The following is a 19541-nucleotide window of genomic DNA, read 5'->3' as shown; positions in this document are numbered from 1 at the left end:
TTCCGGTCAGATGGCATGAATTTGTCATCTGCCTGCATTCTGATAGAGAAGACTTATAGCAGATGCAACAAGTCAAAGCCCCTGTTCACAGGGAGCTGGAGTCCAATGGACAAGAACAGATGAGCACTCGTCAATGAGTCACAGACAGTACTGTGTACTGACTAGAAGTACGTAGGGGACTGGGGACTGAGGCAAGAAGGCATGAGCTGGCCCTTGAAGGATGGAGGAGTTGGCATGCTGGTGAGATTGGTCGGCCTGTGGCAGAGTGTGCTGGGGCTGAGGTTGGGTGCGGAGGGAGGGAGATTATGGAGGGCCGTGGGATCCAGATTCAAACTCATGGATAATAAGGAACCATCATATGTTCTTGACTTAAAACCACTTCTGGGGCTTCAAAAACACTGAGCTGACCTTTGGCTAAAGTCAGTCTGTAGAGTTCAGACATTCCACGGAGCCTCATTCTCCTGCTCTGGGTGAATGCCCTTGGCATCCCTTCCTGGACACACCAGCTGGAACCAACTCTGGTCCTCTGCAGTCCAACCACGTGTCAAGCCAGTAAAGAGGATAGACTATGGCAGAATTCGTCACTAATAGACTCACCCTGGTGGAGGCACCCTGGACTGAACCCAGTTCACAGACTTAAGAGTTAACTGTTGGCAACTTCCTTGAAGCCTAAGAGAACAGCTTCTCTAAAAAAGCAGGGCATGGCCTTTCTCTGGCCCTTCAACTGATTTCCTTCTGGAATTCCTTTTCCTAAGCCTGAGGATGGAGCTAAGGCCAGTTAAGAATGCAGGGGTTTGAGGGCAGCACCACACTCCCCCAACCTGTTTACTCAGGATCTATTTCATCACATCACACAGTAGACAGGGTGCTGTTCACCACTGCTGAAGTTTTGTTCTAAAAATTCATGGCATGGGACTCAGCAACAGATACTTAGTAAAAAGTTACAGCTTAGAGCTCCCCAGAATTGTATCTGGAGCCCCAGAGATGCTGGCCTGGACCCTGCCTCTACTCAGATTCCCTGTGGCTCAGAATCCTCACCTGGCCTTTCCTGTGCTAGGAGTTCTCAAGGACAAACAGGACTTCTCTTGGTTCCTTACTTTTTGGTCCTTCACCTCTGGTTCTCTAGCTTAGAGAAGAGTGTGGATCTTCTAGGCAGGACCCAACCTTGCCTAAAGGCATCAGGCCAGACCTTCTTTTCCTTCACCCCACACCGAATCTGGTGGTTGGGAAATGTCTCTGACCAGCGAGGTCTCGTGGATGCACTTGAGGATGATGAAGTTGGTCACCAGAATCTGGGGGGAAAAGTCAGAGCTGAGGTCAAAGGCCTCCTTTCACAAAACTTTTCTCCTCTGTTCCAGCCTCTCCTTTGCTAGAGGCTGGTACAGAACAGAAAGTCTTGAGAGTCGAAGAGGACAAGAGCTGAGTCAGAGTCTGGGCAATGTTCCTAGGGAGTGCCTGGGTCTGCCATGTGCGGCACCCCATTCTCTCAGTGAGCCTCCATAGTTTGCATGTTACAGCAACGATCACCAGAGCACAATTTAATTACCTTGACTCATATGCTTCCCTACACGGGACTAGTAGAAGCGTGAAGGCAGAAAAGCATGAAGTAGAGAAGGAAATACTGGTTGTAGGTTAGGGAGGTGGGGAGTATACAGTCACACACTGCAGAGTGACAAGATCAATGTTTACACCAAAAAGCCAGGGCTGTCTGCTCCAGGCCTGGGGCCTCCACCCTCACACCACCTGGTTAAAAGATGCCCTTTTCCACCTTGGCTCAAGACCACTACAGTCCACCCTATATCTGGTGGCTGCGACAACACCAGCAGTGTGTGGATATTCTCTCCAGGTCATGGGCATTCTCAGGTGCATTATGTGCAGGTAGATTCTGTTTGTTGCCTTTGTTGTTCTCTGGACCTAAAACTGGGGCCTGGTTCATTCTGCAGAGATAGGAAAGGAAGTCAGGAAGGCTTTGGGGCTCACAGGCTGGCACTGCTCACCACCCTCACCCTCTTGCCCCCACTGAGCACAGGTGGTGCTTCTCAGTGGATACTCCATATTGTGAAGACTTCAGATTCCCCGAGTTCCACGTTGCATAGCACAGGACTGGCATGGGTGGGTCTCAGGGCTTTGCTGTGGGGATCAGCTGAAAAGTTCCTCCTTGGCCAGCTGGAATGGGGTTAGGTCTCCTAGCATCAGTGCCTACAAAGAAGAGCACAGACCAGTTACCACTTCACCCCCATGCTCTAACACAGAGGAGGCTGGGCCCCATCAGAGTAGAGAAAGGAGTCAGGGAGGGGATACAGCCCAGAGCCCAGGAACTCTGGAAATCATGGTCTCCAACTCCACAAAGAGCTTCGGGGCTCATCTGGAAGCGCTGGTCAAACTAGGCAGACACTGCTGGTGGAATCAGGCTATCCAGACGAGCAACCTCAGGGCCTCTGCAGCTCTGGGGCCAGCAGCAGAACTTCCAGAAGTACCTGTGGAGGGGGGGATACCTCACCTACAAAAGCAGCAAGGCAATCTGCAGCCTAAGACTTGGCATGCAGGCCTCATCTCAGCCCATGGAATAGGTCCCTTTTCAGCCAGATGGTTGGTTAGTTGTCTGGTCTTAGGACAGATGACACCTTCAGCTGCCTGCCCCCCACCCCTGCAATACCTCACCTCCTCCCTCTGGCCCACTAAACACCTATTCACTCCCCAGGGCTGAGGATGGAGCAGCTGAGCTCTGTGCAAACACTAGGCCCTGCAGAGCGGGGGCAGTGGTGTGCGGAGGCAGGGAGCAGAAAGAAGCAGGGGCTGTCGGTGTGCTGCAAGCAGTGATCCCTCAGGCGCAGTGGGGAAGACATGCAGACTCGGCTCTGCTCACCACACTTAGAAAGTAGGCAAGGGAGGAGGAAGTCCAAGAACATGGGGTCTCAACTTGGGGCCCTAGAATTTACTCCCTCTACCCTGCTGAGACCAGGGGTTGTCCAGACCCCGATGGAGGTGAGGATGAGAAGAGAGGCTCCTCCAGAGAAGGTAGGGCTGTGCTCCCACTTCATTTACATCAGTCACAGTATGCACATTTTGACCTCTTTTCTCTTGGTCCTTTGTTAACCAATGCTACCAGCTCTTTATAGCCTCCATAGGCCCTGAAACCTGACACAGGTGGGATGGCTTGGAGGTAAAAAAGTGAATGGGTCAGTGATCAGAAGAGAAATGTGCCTCTCTACTAGGGCTGTGCAATGTGCTCCTCAGAGTGGGTGCTCTCTGTTCCCAGCACATGGCCATGTGTGTGGATGCAGGGAGGGAGAGAAGAATAAGCATTCAAATCTGGTTCTTTTTAATGACTGCAAGTCCTTGAGGTGAGGGAATCTGGGAAGGCTTATACCAGTGCCTGATAATCCACACATCTCTCCTGGACTTCCTATCTTAGTTTCCTGTCATGTCTCCTAGATCTGAAGATTCCAGCCCTACCAGTCAGATCCAAGGGTCTAAGGCTTGTTGCTGGCCAAGAATAGCCTCACATTCGAGCTGGCCAATTCTCTTGCCTTCTGCTGTTGCATTGTGGCTCGACATGTCAGGCTGCAGCCTTTAGAAGTAACTGCCTTCCCTGTATAAGGGCCCACCTCTTGTCTGCCCAACTCCAGATACAGAAACCTTATGGATAAAATGGCTGGTTGCTGCCCCTTGCCCTGAATCCAACTGTCCATTCACTTGGAAATACTCATTAAACCTGTGTGTCACAAAGCACCGTAAAGAGGAGCTCTTCTCCAGGGGGGACAGAGTCTGCACCTAGACAAACACTTGCAGAATGACCTGGATGTCCAGAAGAGACTCACTGGCCACTCAAATGAAGCCAGAGGAAGTGTCACAGAATATCCTGGAGGCAGAGAGGCCTGGAGAGCCTTTTCAAAGTGTTTTTAAGCTGATCGGATAGATACACTGCGTTTATGGGGTCCAGAGGTGTGCCTGTGGGTCCCAAGAGCGATGGCAGGCTCTTGGAGCTATACCAGCTAGCCTGTTCAGTTTAGATCTTTCCTACTAGAGCTGAAGCATCAGCCACAGGTGAACTTGATGTTCAGCCCACAAGCCTAAAACCCACCATTAAGGCCTCATTCTTTTCCTGTGGGGCAGTGCATAGGACGAGTGGCTGGCTGACGCAGACACCAAACACTGGGAAAAGTAGGAAGCTATAGTCACAGACTTCAGCACCACATAGCCCTGGCGGCCTCCATCACAGCTCCATAGTCACCTGCTAAGCCCTACAGGGTGCTCCGCTAGAGGCTGAGTGGAGGGAGGGGAGAGGCAACATTTAGTGTATCCTGTGGCCTCCTGGAGGAGAAGGGGTTGATGCTCAATGGGGTTCTTCATGCCAGCCCAGTATCAGGACCCCACCACACAAGTCACATTGTGAATTCCTGCATGGAGGCCTTGTGGGTAACCGCCTTCACCTTGGCATTCACCTCAGGGTCCAGCTGGCAAGGGTGGGCTTGGCAATCAAGCATAACAGGGACAGGAATAAAGAGTGAGAATATGTGCCAAGACTAATGTGGTGCATCTCTCAGAGATGGACGCCATCTATGGCCAGTGTTGGGTTGTTAAGCATAAGGCAGAAAAGGTAAAGGAAAAGACTTTGGCCCCTCTTTTTAAAAAAAAATTTTTTTTCTAATGTTTATTTTTGAGAGAGAGAACAAGCTGGGGAGAGGCAGAGAGAGAGAAGAAGCCAGGATCTGAAGCAGGCTCTGCACTGTCGGCGCAGAGCCCGATGCAGAGCTCAAATCCACAAACTGTGAGATCATGACCTGAACCCAAGTTGAACACTTGACTGACTGCGCCACCCAGGTGTCCCTTTTTGACCCCTCTTGAGGAAAGAATCTACAGGAAAACTTTTTGATGTGGTTAAAAGTAAATTTCTATCTAACCAAACTTTTTTTCTTTTATTTAAAATGAAACCAATGTACATGGTTATAAAATGAAGTAGAAAAGAAGGTAGCAGTTTCCCATCCACTTCTTTTCCAACCTCTCTCCAGGGGCAACCAATTTTTTAAGACTCTATTTATAGGGTGCCTGGGTGGCTCAGCCAGATGAGCATCTGACTCTTGATTTTGGCTCAGGTCATGATCCCAGGGTCACAGGATCAAGCCCACATCGGGCTCCACGGTGAGCTTGGAGCCTGCTTGAGATTCTCTCTCTTTCTCCCTCTGCCCCTCTCCCAAACACTCTCTCACTCTCTCTCTAAAATAAAAAAATTTTAAAGACTCTATTTTTACACTTGATCTCATCCAAAAGGCTGAGAAGCGATAAAGACTATTTTTAGAGTGGGAAACTTTATTCCTCTAAATACCTGTAATATGTTTTATGATGTCATAATAGGTCCAGTATCCAGAATAACATGGTAATAGGTAGTAGCACTGCTCACACCTTTGGGGATTCTTGGGCTCTGGCTCCAAACTAGACATCCCATACACCTCAGTGCCCTTGGGGAGGTGGGTACGTGTGCTCTTGGCTGTATGAGGGATATTTGCATTATTTTAGTGTGTGTATGTGCTTTGAGGGCAGCCAAGGAGGTAGGACATAGTGGATATTTGCTTTGTATACCCAGCAACCAAACACCCTCATTAGCGGAGGCTATTTGGTTACCCTGAACTACTGTTTCTATAAAAACAGCAGGATAAATGCTCCCTCTCCTCCAAGTTGATAGTTTCCTCTAACAAATTGTTTTTATTTCTGAGTATCATTATGGACTCAAGGATTCTTTGTATATTCACTGTGATTCCATCATGACAATGGCTGTTTTTAATGTTGAAATCTTCCCAACTATGATGTCTAGATTTTCCTGGTACTTTTCCTCTACAGATCTGGAATCGTTTCATGGGAAAGAAGTATTTAGAAAACAAAATCTGAGTTCCAGGATTGATCATTTCTTTTTTTTTTTTTTTAATTTTTTTTTTCAACGTTTATTTATTTTTGGGACAGAGAGAGACAGAGCATGAACAGGGGAGGGGCAGAGAGAGAGGGAGACACAGAATCGGAAACAGGCTCCAGGCTCTGAGCCATCAGCCCAGAGCCCGACGCGGGGCTCGAACTCACGGACCGCGAGATCGTGACCTGGCTGAAGTCGGACGCTTAACCAACTGCGCCACCCAGGCACCCCAGGATTGATCATTTCTACGGATATGTTATGGCTTTTAGACCATTCAGATAACAGAGCAGAAAATGTATTTGGAAAATCGTGAGTTTATGGTGATGTGGGTTGCACAGCAATGTGAATGTACTTAACGCCACTGAACTATACACTTTAGAATGGTTAAAATGTAAATCTTACGTATATTTTGCCACAATAAAAAATAATTTGAAAATTGAGTTTATAATATTTCGTTTGAATTTAATGTCACAGAGTTTTTACTATACCTGTTTGACTTTGTATTTGGTTCCTAATAATATTAATATAATTACTTATTTACTTTATTCCATGATACCCATTATATAGTTTCAAAAATAATACTAATATTATAATAAATCTGCTAAGTGAAAATTTTTTTCAATGCTTATTTTTGGGAGAGAGAGAGACAGAGCACGAGTGGGGGAGGAGCAGAGAGAGAGGGAGACACAGAATCTGAAGCGGCTCCAGTCTCTGAGTTGTCAGCACAGAGCCCGACATGGGGCTCGAACTCACCAGCCATGAGATCATGACCTAAGCTGAAGTTGGACACCCAACCGACTGAGCCACCCAGGTGCCCCTCTAAGTGAAGTTTAAATTTTCTTTATAGTTCTTTTTGTCTACAGAATATATCCTGTAAAGGATACATAGTGTATTGAGTTCCAAAGGAACTTGAAATAATTCTTTTCCCTGGTGCTTATATTACCAATCTGATAGGCAGTTAGGTCCATTTGATTTGTTCTCAACTTTAGGGTTTGCTTTTTCCTCTTTTTCATTTGATTATATTTTTTGGTTATACACACACACACACACACACACACACACATATATACATATAATGTGACATATGTATATAAATGTCATATGGGGACATGTTTGCTGTATATATATATATGTGTATATATATATTTGTATATATATATATGTATATATATATATTTGTATATATATATGTATATATATATATTTGTATATATATGTATATATATTTGTATATATATATACACACACACATATATATACACACACACATATAATGTGACATATGCATATAAATGTCATATGGGGACATATTTGCTGTTAGAATGCAGCCTTTAATACCACCAGGAATCCATTGGGAGGAATAAGCTACAGTTTTATTTAGCAGCAGAGTGATTTATATCCAGGGTCACCTGAAACCCTAGTCTCTCTCTGATACTCCATGGTCCCCTTGACTACCTGTCAGCCTCCTGGGGCTTCCAATGGGCTGAACAGGCTGGAAAACATCTCAGTTGTAGACAACAACTTTCCCCTCACACTCCAGCTTAAAGATGATCTTTCGCTCTTCTTTGAAACTGTGCATGTTACTCTTGAGCCGATATTTATCATCCCAGTAATGGGACAACCTCATGAGCTTTGTCTGTCCCAAAAACCAAATAAGGATACCTGGGAAATAGGATAAGACAGGAGAGGGGCACAGGGTCACAGGCTGGAACCTGTCCTGCCTCCATGCCCACCAATCATCCTTTAGCAAATATTCATTTAACATCTAGTGTGATAGTCTTCCTTTTGGACATCGGAGGAGAACAGAGCTCACCTTCTCCAGGGAAGACACACCCTGAACACACAGTATGACCCCGGAGCCCAGTAAAGAGAGTGTCAATGAGTTGTTCCTGATTATATTGGAGGAAAAGAGGATTCCCCAGGGAAACAAGAGAAGGGCATTCCAGGCAGAGGCAGCAGTGTGTGAGAAGGCAGGAGGGATCTAGTGTGTTTGGGGAATGCCAAGAAGCACAGTGTGTGTTTAGGGAGAGAAGGTAGTGGTGGTTAGATCATGAAGGGTCTTAAAAGCCAGGCAAAGAACTTTAGACTCAACCTGAAGTCCCTGGGAAAATGGACATTTTTGGCAGAAGGATGAAGGTCAGTGAGTTGAAGAAGTTGTCTTACCTGGTCACATGTGTGCAGGGCATACAACAAACCCACGAACCCCAAGGATGGAAACCAACTGTGTTTCCCCAGCCAACAATGCTGGACATACTGGAGAAAGTGGAGGCTGATCACCAAGACCTAGAGAATATAAGGGAGAGTGCTGACCTGAAGGGCATCCGGTGGGTGCCCACAGCCACATCATCCTGCTCCTCCCCCTTTACCCTCCTGGATCCCTCACCTTGTCTTTGCTCTTGTTACTTCCACTGGGGACCTGGACTATCTGAAATCTAAAAAGGGATTGGGATGTGGGAATTTTAGTCATTTGACACAGAAGCCCCCAAGCTTAGGTAAGCCTTGAGGGTGCCCCAAAATTCAGCAAGGGTCCCTCTGGAGTCCCCACTGTCACCCTCTGCAATGGCTCCACTCACTGCCATACCCAGGGTTTACTGGGCTTCTGAAGCTCTGTTCCCGCAGCACTTCCATAAACCACTTTAGACCAGATGAATTCAGAGGAAGCAGCAGCAGTTGGGTGCCAGGATCCTGTGTGCTAGCCATCTCAGGGTACATAATGCGCATGGTGGTTTTGTTCCCCACATCCATCTCAAAGCCTTGGACAGGGGCCTGGTTCATCCTAGAAAGGAGAGCAGAGTGGAGATTTGGGGGAAGAAGGGGATTTGGTCTGACCTTCCTGGTCTCCACCTCCTACTCTGCACCCACCTGAGGACCATGCCATGTTGGTTAATCCTAACTCCATGGCCAGAGCCCCGTAGGAACCTTGAGTTTCCAACCACTGCACAGGTCCGGCAGCTGGGCCCTGCATAGCCCTATGCATGTCTGGAAGACTTTTCTACTGGCTGCTGGTCCTGATCCTCAAACTCTTTCTTTGACTTGACACCCTGAAGTTCAGAAAAGCATAGGAGGGAGGAATAGGGGCTCATCTCAGACTCACTATCTTTGGAAGAAGATTAGAGCTTGGGACCGTGAAGGGAAAGATGGGCAGAGCATGGTGTTGGGAGCAGGGACTGGACAGAGACCAAGACTGTGTACTGACCAACCACAGTATCAGAGCATCAGAGGACATGGGCTCTTTTGACTTCTGCACAGGCTCAACGGCCTTTTCGAAGCATTCATCAAACCAGTCAGATCCTCCAGGTGTGTGGAGGCAGGCAGGGCACTCGAAGATCTCAGATGAACACATACACTTTCTGAAAGATCTGAAGCATTGGCAGGATTCTGGCCTTGACTGTATTCTGGCCTTTTCATGGAGGTCATTCTGGCTGAATTCCTGGCTCAGGAAGGAGGCTATCAGACACAATGTAAGCATACAGGCAGCTACCAGACTCCACTTCAAGTATCGAACCCTCATCTCTGGCATCCACGATGGTGCCCCAGCAGACAGTAGTTTAGTTCTGACACCTGGTACTGGGAAGGAGGAGGGGCTGGGGCCAACAGACCAGTGCCCCCTGTCCTGATGGCTTCCGTTCCTCCCCTAACCCTTCACACCACATCTCAGTCCCAACACCTCACCTCTTGCTTCCTCAGCCACCTGCTAAATGCTAAAAGGAAATCTGCTAAGGTCTGGGGTGGAGGTTGAGAAGAAGGGAGAGGTGACACCTGTGTTCTGTGGTCTCCCAGAGGAGATTGATACCCAGTGAGGTCTTTCATGCCAGCCCAGTTATAACAGGGACCTCATCACAGACACCACATTGTGACCTCCACTATGAAGGCTTATTGGCAAGTCCCCCTTCTTCACTTTGGCATTCAGCCCAGAGCCCAGCTGACAAGGGAGGCTTGGAAGTCAAGTGTCAAGGGAACAAGAGGGTGAGGAGGGAATGGGTATGTGCCAAGTCTGATGTAGACGAGCAGGAGACAGAGAAGGGAAAGGAAGGGCCATTTGGAACCATCTGGGTCGGAGAAAATTTATCATATTGACAAATTCATGATAGATGAATACCTGGTCTATTTAACCCTTTTTTTTAATTTTATTTTATTTTTCTGTTTTTTTTTTTAAATTTTTTTTTCAACGTTTATTTATTTTTGGGACAGAGAGAGACAGAGCATGAACGGGGGAGGGAGACACAGAATCGGAAACAGGCTCCAGGCTCTGAGCCATCAGCCCAGAGCCTGACACGGGGCTCGAACTCACGGACCGCGAGATCGTGACCTGGCTGAAGTCGGACGCTTAACCGACTGCGCCACCCAGGCGCCCCAATTTTTTGAAAACAAAACCAAAACAAATCACATTGTCCACAAAGGCTTTTAACATGAAGCAACTGCCCTCATTCCTCTTTACCTGAGGCCTCTCCTCAGAGGCGTCCTCTTTTTTTTTTTTAATTTTTTTTTAATGTTTTATTTATTTTTGAGACAGAGAGAGACAGAGCGTAAGCAGGGGAGGGGCAGAGAGAAAGTGAGACACAGAATCCAAAGCAGGCTCCAGGCTCTGAGCTGTCAGCACAGAGCTGGATGCAGGGCTCGAACTCTAACTCAAAGACAGTGAGATCATGACCTGAGCTGAAGTCAGATGTTTAACCGACTGAGCCACTCAGGTGCCCCAGAGACATCCTCTTCTGTTCTTCAACATTTGCTTCCGTATTTCTAAGTGATTTAAAAAAAAAAAAAAATTGGGGGAGGGCACCTGGGTGGTTCAGTCGGTTGAGTGTCTGACTTCGACTCAGGTCATGATCTCAAGGTTTGTGAGTTCGAGCCCTGTGTCGGTCTCTGTGCTGTCAGCTCAGAGCCTGGAGCCTGCTTCGGATTCTGTGTCTCCTCCTCTCTCTGCCCCTCCCCCACTTGTGATCTGTCTCTCTCTGTCTCTCAAAAATAAATAAATGTAAAAAAAAAACGATATGCTCATACCACTGTATCATGATACTATGTGTACTCTACCCGCTATATACATCATATCATTATGTTTAGTAGTACCCTCTTGGTTACTTTGTAATTTTGTATAATGGACCCTAACATCTATTTCTCATTCTGTAGCTACAAGACAAGATTTCTTGAATCCCTTCTCTCTGAGAATGTTGTGCCATACACTTCTATTTGTCAATTATCTTCCCTTTACACATCCCAACATTGGTATTTTGAACTTCTACATCAAGGATAATATTTACATTCTGTTGTGTCATTAAGCTTCATGTGCTTTGTCTCTAGCGGTGCTATCCCAAAGAAATATGTGAACTAATATTTAATGTCTAAATATTGTCATTTCAACATGTATGCAATATAAAAATATTATTGAGATATTTTGCATTCTCCTTGCTTGAAACTTAAGTCTCCTTTTAAAAAAAATATATTTATTTTTGGGAGAGTGCAAGCGGGGCAAGAGGCAGAGAGAGGGGGATAGAGAATCCCAAGCAGGCTCTGCACTGACAGGCTGACAGCAGCGAGCCCGAAGTGAGGCTTGAATTCGTGAACTGCAAGATCATGACCTGATCTGAAGTCAGACACTCAACCGACTGAGCCACCCAGGCACTCTGAAACAAAGTCTTCTAAATCCAAATTGTATTTTACACTCACGATATATCTAAATTTGAGTACTCACTTTTCATCAAATACATGATCTATACATTTTATAAAATTTGATAATATAAAAAGTAGATTTACATATCCAAGTTATAACAAGTATACTTAAAGGTTTTCCAATAACTGAATTGTGTTCACTTTTAAATTCAGACTAATGAAAATTTTTATTTCTTACTTGCACTAGCTACATTTCACATGCTCATCCACCATATTGGATGGCAGAGAACTATAGTCCATAACTATAGATTCTAAAAGTCCAAATTCTATTATCATGTTCACATTATTGTGACTAGACAAATATTGTTTCCTATAGAGTCTAGTAGTGAACTAGGACTACTTTCCTTTTACTGTTCATTATAATTTCCTAAGAAAGGCTATATAGAAGATAAACGTTTTGAATCCTTGCATGTCTAGAAAAGCCATTATTCTGCTTACAGTGGGTAGAATTGTGTCCCTGAAAAAAATATGTTCAGGTCCTGGCCCCTGGTACCTGTAAATGTGACCTTATTTGGAAATAGGGTATTTGCAAATGTAATTGAGCTAGAAAAAAAATTCATGCTGGATTAGGATTGGCCTTAATCCAATGACTGGTGTCCTTATAAAATGAGGAAAATTTGGGAACCAAAGACACAGGGAAGAGTTCCATAGAACAGATTCCCCCTCAGAACCTCCAGAAGGGACCAACCTGAATTTTGGACTTCTAGCATCCAGAACTATGAGAGAATATATATTTCTGTTGTTTTAAGGTACCTAGGGGTGCCTGGGGTGGCTCAGTCGGTTAAGCATCCGACTTCAGCTCAGGTCACGAACTCACTGTGAGTTCAAGCCCCATATAAGGCTCTGCATTGACAACTTGGAGCCTGCTTGGGATTCTTTCTCTTCCCTCTCTCTACCCCTCCCCTGATTAAGCTCACACATGCTCTCTCTCTCTCTCAAAATTAATTAAAATAAAATAAAATAAAATAAAATAAAATAAAATAAAATAAAGGATAAAAGAGAGGATTCGTGGGGACCTAGGTGGCTCAGTCAATTAGGCATCAAGTCTTGGTTTCGGTTCAGGTCATGATCTTGCTGTTCGTGAGTTCAAGCCCCACACTGGGCTCAGTGCAGAGCCTACTTGGGATTCTCTCTCTCTCTCTCTCTCTCTCTCTCTCTCTCTCTCTCTCTCCATCTTTCTCTCTTTCTTCCCCCCTACCTCTCAAAATAAATAAATGAACTTAAAAACAAAGTTACCTATTTTGTGCTAATTTGTTATGGGAGCCCTGGAGACCACAATGTCCTTAGGCTTGATTGATAGTTTGGCTGGGTGTAAAAGATCCTAGGTTGCAAAAGTAGCTCCAGAACCTGATGGCATATTCCATCATCTTCCAGACTCCAGTGCTGTTGGCAGAAGTGTGATGTTTGATCCTTGTTATCTGTGTTAGTTGGAATTCTTGGTCTCAGAAACAGAAACTAACTGCTAAAAATTTAAGCAGAAAAACAACTCATTGGTTAAACATCTAACAGTTTACAGAATAGTTATGAAATCTAGAGAATCAGTCTGAGGCAAGACATAGCCAAAGACGACCCCAGGAATGACCCAACCTGGAATGTCACAACTATTGCCACCACAACCAGATTCTCGATGCTGTGGGACACTATAGTAGTTTCAACATGGCGACAAATTCTTTTCAGGTCTTTCCATGAGGAAGAGGAGTCCATTTCTCCATTTCTTGAACCTGAGGTCATGTTATGACTTCATCTAACTAATACCATGCTGCAGATGTGACATTGTGTGACTTCATGGCCTCAGCCTTAACAGGCCTTGCATCTCCTAATCTCATTCTCTGGTAATGCCTCCACCAAGAAGTCCAGGATCAAAAATTAGGTTGAGAGGGAAGCCCAGCAACCTAGCAATCCCAGCCATCCCGGCTAGGGCACAGACATGCAAGTGAGGCCATCGGAGACCATGCAGCCTCAACAAAACCACAAGCTATCAGCACCTGCATAAGGGACCACTAGAAAAACTGCCCTATTGATCCATATCATTGCAATAAATAATAATTGTTGTTTTAAGTCACTACATCTTCAGGGAAGTTTCCTATGAAATAATACATAATGGATACAGACATTCTGCCCAGTTCAGACTAGCTATAGAGAATATTCTCTTACTCTGCACTTTCACATCATGACATCAAGTTTCAAAGTTCATGAAAGAACCATATGATTGAACCCACGTAGGTCACATCCCCATGCTCTCACTTCGATGAGGCAGGAAGGGGACCCATTTTGCATTCATTAGTGGGAGGAAGAACCCTGACTCCACTTATCTTGGGTTAGTCTCCAGTAGAAAGAGGCATTGTTTCTCTCTCTCTCTCATCATAGTGTGTGTTGGAATAGCTATCCTTCCGCCTCTAATTTTTTCTCCCCTCTTTTTGTTGATAGTATGACAAGAGTACTTTTCTTTCATGGATAGCAAGTTACAAATGGCTAAACAGAAATTTATTTCATATTCATACAAATTCAAAATAGATAGGAATAGGGTAGTGCCTCTATTTCATGAAGTATCCAGGCACTCAATAAAACAGTAACCAAGTCTCCATCATCTTCAACACAGTGATTCTGAGATTTTCATGGGCATCCACACACAGCTGGGTGTTAGGAGAAGAGGAAGAAAATGGTAAGTGGAAGGGAGACTATTTAGACCAGGCACAGAAGTAGCACACAAGATATATGTATGCATACACTGAACAGAAATCAATTACATTGCCATACTAAGTACAAGACAACAGGGAAAACATAGTCTTGTGTTTTCTCGGGAATAACAGATGAGTTTGCTTAACATCAAGCCTGTCTCTGCTGCATTACTATCTCTGTTTCCACATTCACCTTACTGTATGTCTACTCTCACCATCAGTTCTTGTTCAGAATACCAGATCAAACTTGCTAGCTGGTGACTTCTGAGTGTTTCTCCAAGATTTATTTGTTTTTTAACCTCCAGTTGAATTAGTTTCACCAAATTTAAGGTTTTTATTTATTTTTTTTTAAGGCCCCAGCACAGGGGCCTGACGTGCATCCTGACACAGGTCCCGATGCAGCGCCCAAACTCATGACCCTGAGATCAAGACCTGAGCAGAGATCAAGAGTCAGGTGCCTAACTGAATGAACCACCCAGGAGCCCTCAAATTTAAGCTTTTGACACATGAGGATATTGTTACATTTTTCTGAAAAATTAACCATTCTAAGGGTTGTTTTTTTCAGTCTCTGCCTGATTTTCCTTCAAAAACATTAGGCTGCTTTTTAAAATCTTAATGCTTATCTGTAAGATTAAAACTACTTTGAGGGTGCCCTGCTGGCTCAGTCAGTGGAGCATGTGACTCGATCTTGGGGGTGTGAGTTCAAGTCCTACATTGCGTGTAGAGATTAGTTAAAAAATTTAAAAATCTATAAAAAGACCCTACTCTGTATATGAATATATTCTGCTTTTTATCTCAATGAAATTTTTTCTATTTCATCTTTTTCCAGTTTCATTGATATAATTGTCATATAACGTTGTATTAGCTTAAGGTATTCAACACAATGATTTAATATGTTTATATTGTGAAATAGTTGCCACAATAAGTTTAGTTAACATCCATCACCTCACATAGTTAGAATTTTTTTTTCTTGGGATGAAGACTTTCAAGATCTACTTTCTAAGATTCCAATATACAATATCATACTGTTAACTATAGTTACCATGTTGTACATTACATCCCCAGAATTTATAACTGGAAGTTTGTGCCTTTTGACCACCTTTACCCATTTCCCCCACCCCCATCACTCACTTCTGATAACCACCAATCTGCTCTCTATTTCTATGAGTTTGGTGTTTTTAGTCTCCACGTATAAGTGAGATCATGCGATATTTATCTTTCTCTGTCTGAATTATTTCACTTAGGATAATGCCCTCAAAATCTATCCATGTTGTTGCAAACGGCAGGATTTCCTTCTTTTGTGGCTAAATTTTAGATAGATAGTTAGATATAGTTAGATATAATTAGATAGATATAGTTAGATATAGATATACAGATATGTACAGATATACATATATATGTTATATATATATTATATATATACACACACACACACACATATATATATATATATATATATATATAATATTTTCTTTATTCATCCATTGATGGACTCTTAGGTTGTCTCAATGTCTTGGCAATTGTAAATAATGCTGCAGTAAATGTGGAGGTGCAGATATCTCTTTGAGGTCCTGTTTTTTCTCTGGATATATACCCATAGTGGAATTTCTAGATTATAAGGTAGTTCTATTTTCAACTTTTGAGGAAACCGCATACTGTTTTCCACAGCAGCTGCACCAATTTACATTGCTACCAACAGAGTACAAGAGTTCTCTTTTCTCTGTAGCCTCGCCAACACTTGTTATCTTGTCTTTTTCATGATAACCATTCTATTTAAGTCCTCCTCCCTTTCATTTATTTATTTTTTTTTTATTTGACAGAGCGGAAGCAGGAGAGAGGGGCAGAGGGCAGAGAGCGAGAGAGAACCTCTCCATGCCCAGCATGGAGCCCAACATGAGGCTGGATCCCACGACCCTGGGATCATGACCTGAGCCAAAATCAAGAGTCAGACGCCCAACTGACTGAGCCACCTGGGCGCCCCAAAGAGTTATTCTGACAGGTGTGAGGTGATATCTTGCTGTGTGTGTATTTTTTAAAATTTTATTTATTTAATTTTTAAGTAGGCTCTATGCCCATCGTGGGAATCATACTCACAGCCTGAGATCAAGAGTCCCATGCTCTACTGACTGAGTCAGTCAGGCACCCTGTTCACTATAGTTTTGATTTGCATTTCCCTGATGATGAGTGATGATGAGCATTTTTATGTGCCTGTTGGCACTTTGTAGGTCTTCTTTAGAAAACCGTCTATTTAGTTTCTATGCCCATTTTTCAATTGGATTGTTCATTTTTTTTGCTATTGAGTTGTAGGAGTTCTTTATATATTTTGGATATTAACACCTTATCAAATACATGATTTGCAAATATTTTCTCCTATTCTGTAGTTTCCCTTTTCATTTTGTTGATTTCCTTTGCTGTGCAGAAGCTTTTTAGTTTGATGTGGTCCCACTTGTTTCTATTTGCCTGTATTGCCTTTGACAAAAGGCTAGTATTATAGCTAGAAAGCTATTAGCCTCGCATGCAACTTTCCTTAGTGAGTTCATGCATATCTGAACTTGTCAGCAGTTCTTCCACACATCTAAAATTAAATTCTAATTACTGGGGCACCTGGGTGGCTCAGTTGGTTGAGCACCTGACTTCGGCTCAGGTCTTGATCTCACAGCTCGTGAGATCGAGCCCTGCGTCAGGCTTTGTGCTGACAGCTCAGAGCCTGGGGCCTGCTTCAGATTCTGTGCCTTGCTCTCTCTCTGCCCCAACCCACTCACATTCTGTCTCTGTCTCTCTCAAAAATAAACATTAAAAAAAATTCTAATTACTATAATTTTTTTGTTATGGTAAAAACTATATAACATAAAATTTACCATCTAAACCATTTTTAAGTGTGCAGTTCAGTATATTTACATTTTGAAAGAGATCTCCAGAACTTTTTCATCTTGCAAAATTGAACAATAATTTCCCATTCCCACCTCCCCCACCAGCCCCTGGAAACCACCATTATACTTTCTGTTCCTATGAATTTAACTACTCTAGATACTTCGTGTAAGAGGAATCATACAGTATTTGTCTTTTTGTGTGTGCTTTATTTCACTTAGTATGTCTTCAAATTGTATTAAAATATTAAATACATATAAAAGAATATAACAAGAAAAATACCCATGTACCTATCTTTTTTTAAATTTTTGTATTTTTTAGCGTTTTTAATTTTTGAGAGACGGAGAGAGACAGAGCATCTGGGCAAGGGGCAGAGAGGCAAAGAGGGAGACACAGAAATCTAAGCAAGCTCCAGGCCCTGAGGCCTGAGGCAGAGCTTGAACTCATAGACCCCAAGATCATGACCTGAGCTGAAGTCAGACCCTTAACCGACTAAGCTACGCCCCTCCCACGTACCTATCTTAATGAATATAACATCATAAATATCATTGAAGGCTCTTGGTGTTCCTTCTTCCTTGCCAGATGTTAACACTATGGAGAATTTTGTATTTATCATTCCCTTGGCTTTTTCTTTTTACAATATCTATGTGTATCTAAACATTATTTAATTTTGTATGTTTTCGAACATTGTATATGCAATCACACTATATGCACTTTTGTGCAACTGCTTTTTTTGTTGAGGTGAAAGTCACATAACATACAATGAACATACATAACACAATGAACCATTTAAGAGTACAATTCAGTGGCATTTAGTCATTCACAATGTTAACGTAGCCACCAGCTCTCTCTACTTACAAGACTTTTTCAACACCCCATACAAACACTCTGTACCCATTAAATAATCACTTACTAGTCTCTCCTGTCCCCAGCCCCTGGTTACCATTGATTTTTCTGTTTCTATGGATTTTCCTGTTCTAGATATATCATATAAAAGGGATCATACAAAATGTGATCTTTTGCGTATGGCTTCTTTCACTTAGCTTAATGTTTTTGAGGTTCTTCTAAGATGTAGCACGTATTAATACTTTACCCCTTTTTAAGTTTATTTATTTTGAAAGAGAGTGAGTGTGCGCATACACATCAGAGAGGGGCAGAGACAAAGGGAGAGAGAGAGAATCCCAAACTGACAGCGTGGAGTCCAACGTGGGGCTCAGTCCCATGAACTGTGAGATCATGACCTGAGCTGAAATCAAGAGTCAGACGCTTAACTGACTAAGCCACCCAGGAGCCCCAGTACTTGGCTCCTTTTATGGCTGAATAATATCACATTGTATGCACATACATTCGTTTATCCATTCACCCACCAATAGTCATTTGGGTTGTTTCCACCTTTTTCAACTATTGTAAATAATGCTGCTGATAAACATTTGTGTACACGTGTCTGTGTGAATATATGTTTCTGTTTCTCTTGGGTATCCGTGGAAAAGTAGAACTGCTGGTGAATATGGTAATTCTATGTTCAACTTTCTGGGGAACTGCCAAACTGTTTTCCACAGCAGGAAGGCAATGAGCTGCTGCGCAGGAGCTCGCTGGCCTTATCACATACTCACCACGCTCATGTCACTGCAGGACAGCGATGAAGACTTAGTTTGGGCTCCAGTTCTAGCAAAACATAACCTGAAAGCTCTCCTGCTACAGAAATCCAGAACCGCCGGTCAAAATACAGTATTACATTTTTTTAGTTGTATTCATTTTTTAATGTGTAAGATGGGTCTGTGGTATACAGTCCAAAAGGTACAGAAAGTAAGTGAAAGGAAAGAATCCATCCCCACCTTATTCCCCGCTTATTCTCCAGAGATAACTTCTATCCCCAGACACAACCACCATTCCTAATTAGTCTTGTGTATCCTTCCTGAATTCGTTGAAAATTTTATGAACATACAAATTGTTTTAATAAGAACTTTTTTGTTTTCTAAATTTTTTATGTTTTATTTATTTTATAGAGAGAGACAGAGACAGAATACGAGTTGGAGAGGGGCAGAGAGAGAAGGAGATAGAAACTGAAGCAGGCTCCAAGCTCTGAGCTGTCAGCACAGAGCCAGACGCTGGGCTCAAACTCATGAACCACAAGATCATGACCTGGACCAAAGTTGGGTGCTTAACCGACTAGGCCACCCAGATGCCCCTGGTAAAAACTATTTTAAATGCAGAGCAGAGGTCAAACAAAAAATATTTGGAAGTCTCCAGATGAAAAAAGAACTGAAAAACAGTACAGAGAGTGCTTGCACTGCCTGAGGGGCCCAGGAATTTAGGAGGTAAATGCCTGTGTGGGCAGAGGACCTTGAGCCCAGGGGAGGCAGAGAAGGAATGGGAGCCCCTACAAAACATTGGGAGCCACATGGAGCTGAACCTTCAGCAAA

The 19541-nt window shown here is 43.6% G+C and overlaps 1 protein-coding gene across 5 annotated transcripts in view; it reads right to left on the bottom strand.

Moving 5' to 3' along the window:
- Nucleotides 1–65: 65 nt before the first annotated feature.
- LOC125161692 (CMP-N-acetylneuraminate-beta-galactosamide-alpha-2,3-sialyltransferase 1-like) overlaps nucleotides 66–19541 on the bottom strand; it is a 31222-nt gene continuing 11746 nt past the window's right edge. Inside the window, exons 2-6 of one of the 5 annotated variants that reach the window (XM_047851538.1) lie at nucleotides 12809–13034; nucleotides 8487–8681; nucleotides 8289–8337; nucleotides 8069–8188; nucleotides 66–2199 (exon numbers count right to left, since the gene is read on the bottom strand). In XM_047851538.1, coding sequence (XP_047707494.1) covers nucleotides 2140–2199; nucleotides 8069–8188; nucleotides 8289–8337; nucleotides 8487–8680 — 423 coding nt within the window. In that variant the 5' untranslated portion in view covers nucleotide 8681; nucleotides 12809–13034 and the 3' untranslated portion in view covers nucleotides 66–2139. Of the gene's footprint in view, nucleotides 2200–8068; nucleotides 8189–8288; nucleotides 8338–8486; nucleotides 8682–8767; nucleotides 9072–9101; nucleotides 10040–12808; nucleotides 13035–19541 lie in introns of those variants that run through there. The other 4 variants (XM_047851541.1, XM_047851542.1, XM_047851537.1 and 1 more) reach the window with 4 other exon arrangements.

This window comes from Prionailurus viverrinus, chromosome A3, assembly GCF_022837055.1.
Source record: "Prionailurus viverrinus isolate Anna chromosome A3, UM_Priviv_1.0, whole genome shotgun sequence".
NCBI classification, from domain to species: domain Eukaryota; kingdom Metazoa; phylum Chordata; class Mammalia; order Carnivora; family Felidae; genus Prionailurus; species Prionailurus viverrinus.
Note: the sequence above shows the minus strand (reverse complement) of the source record. Positions and strands in the feature narration are given on the sequence as shown.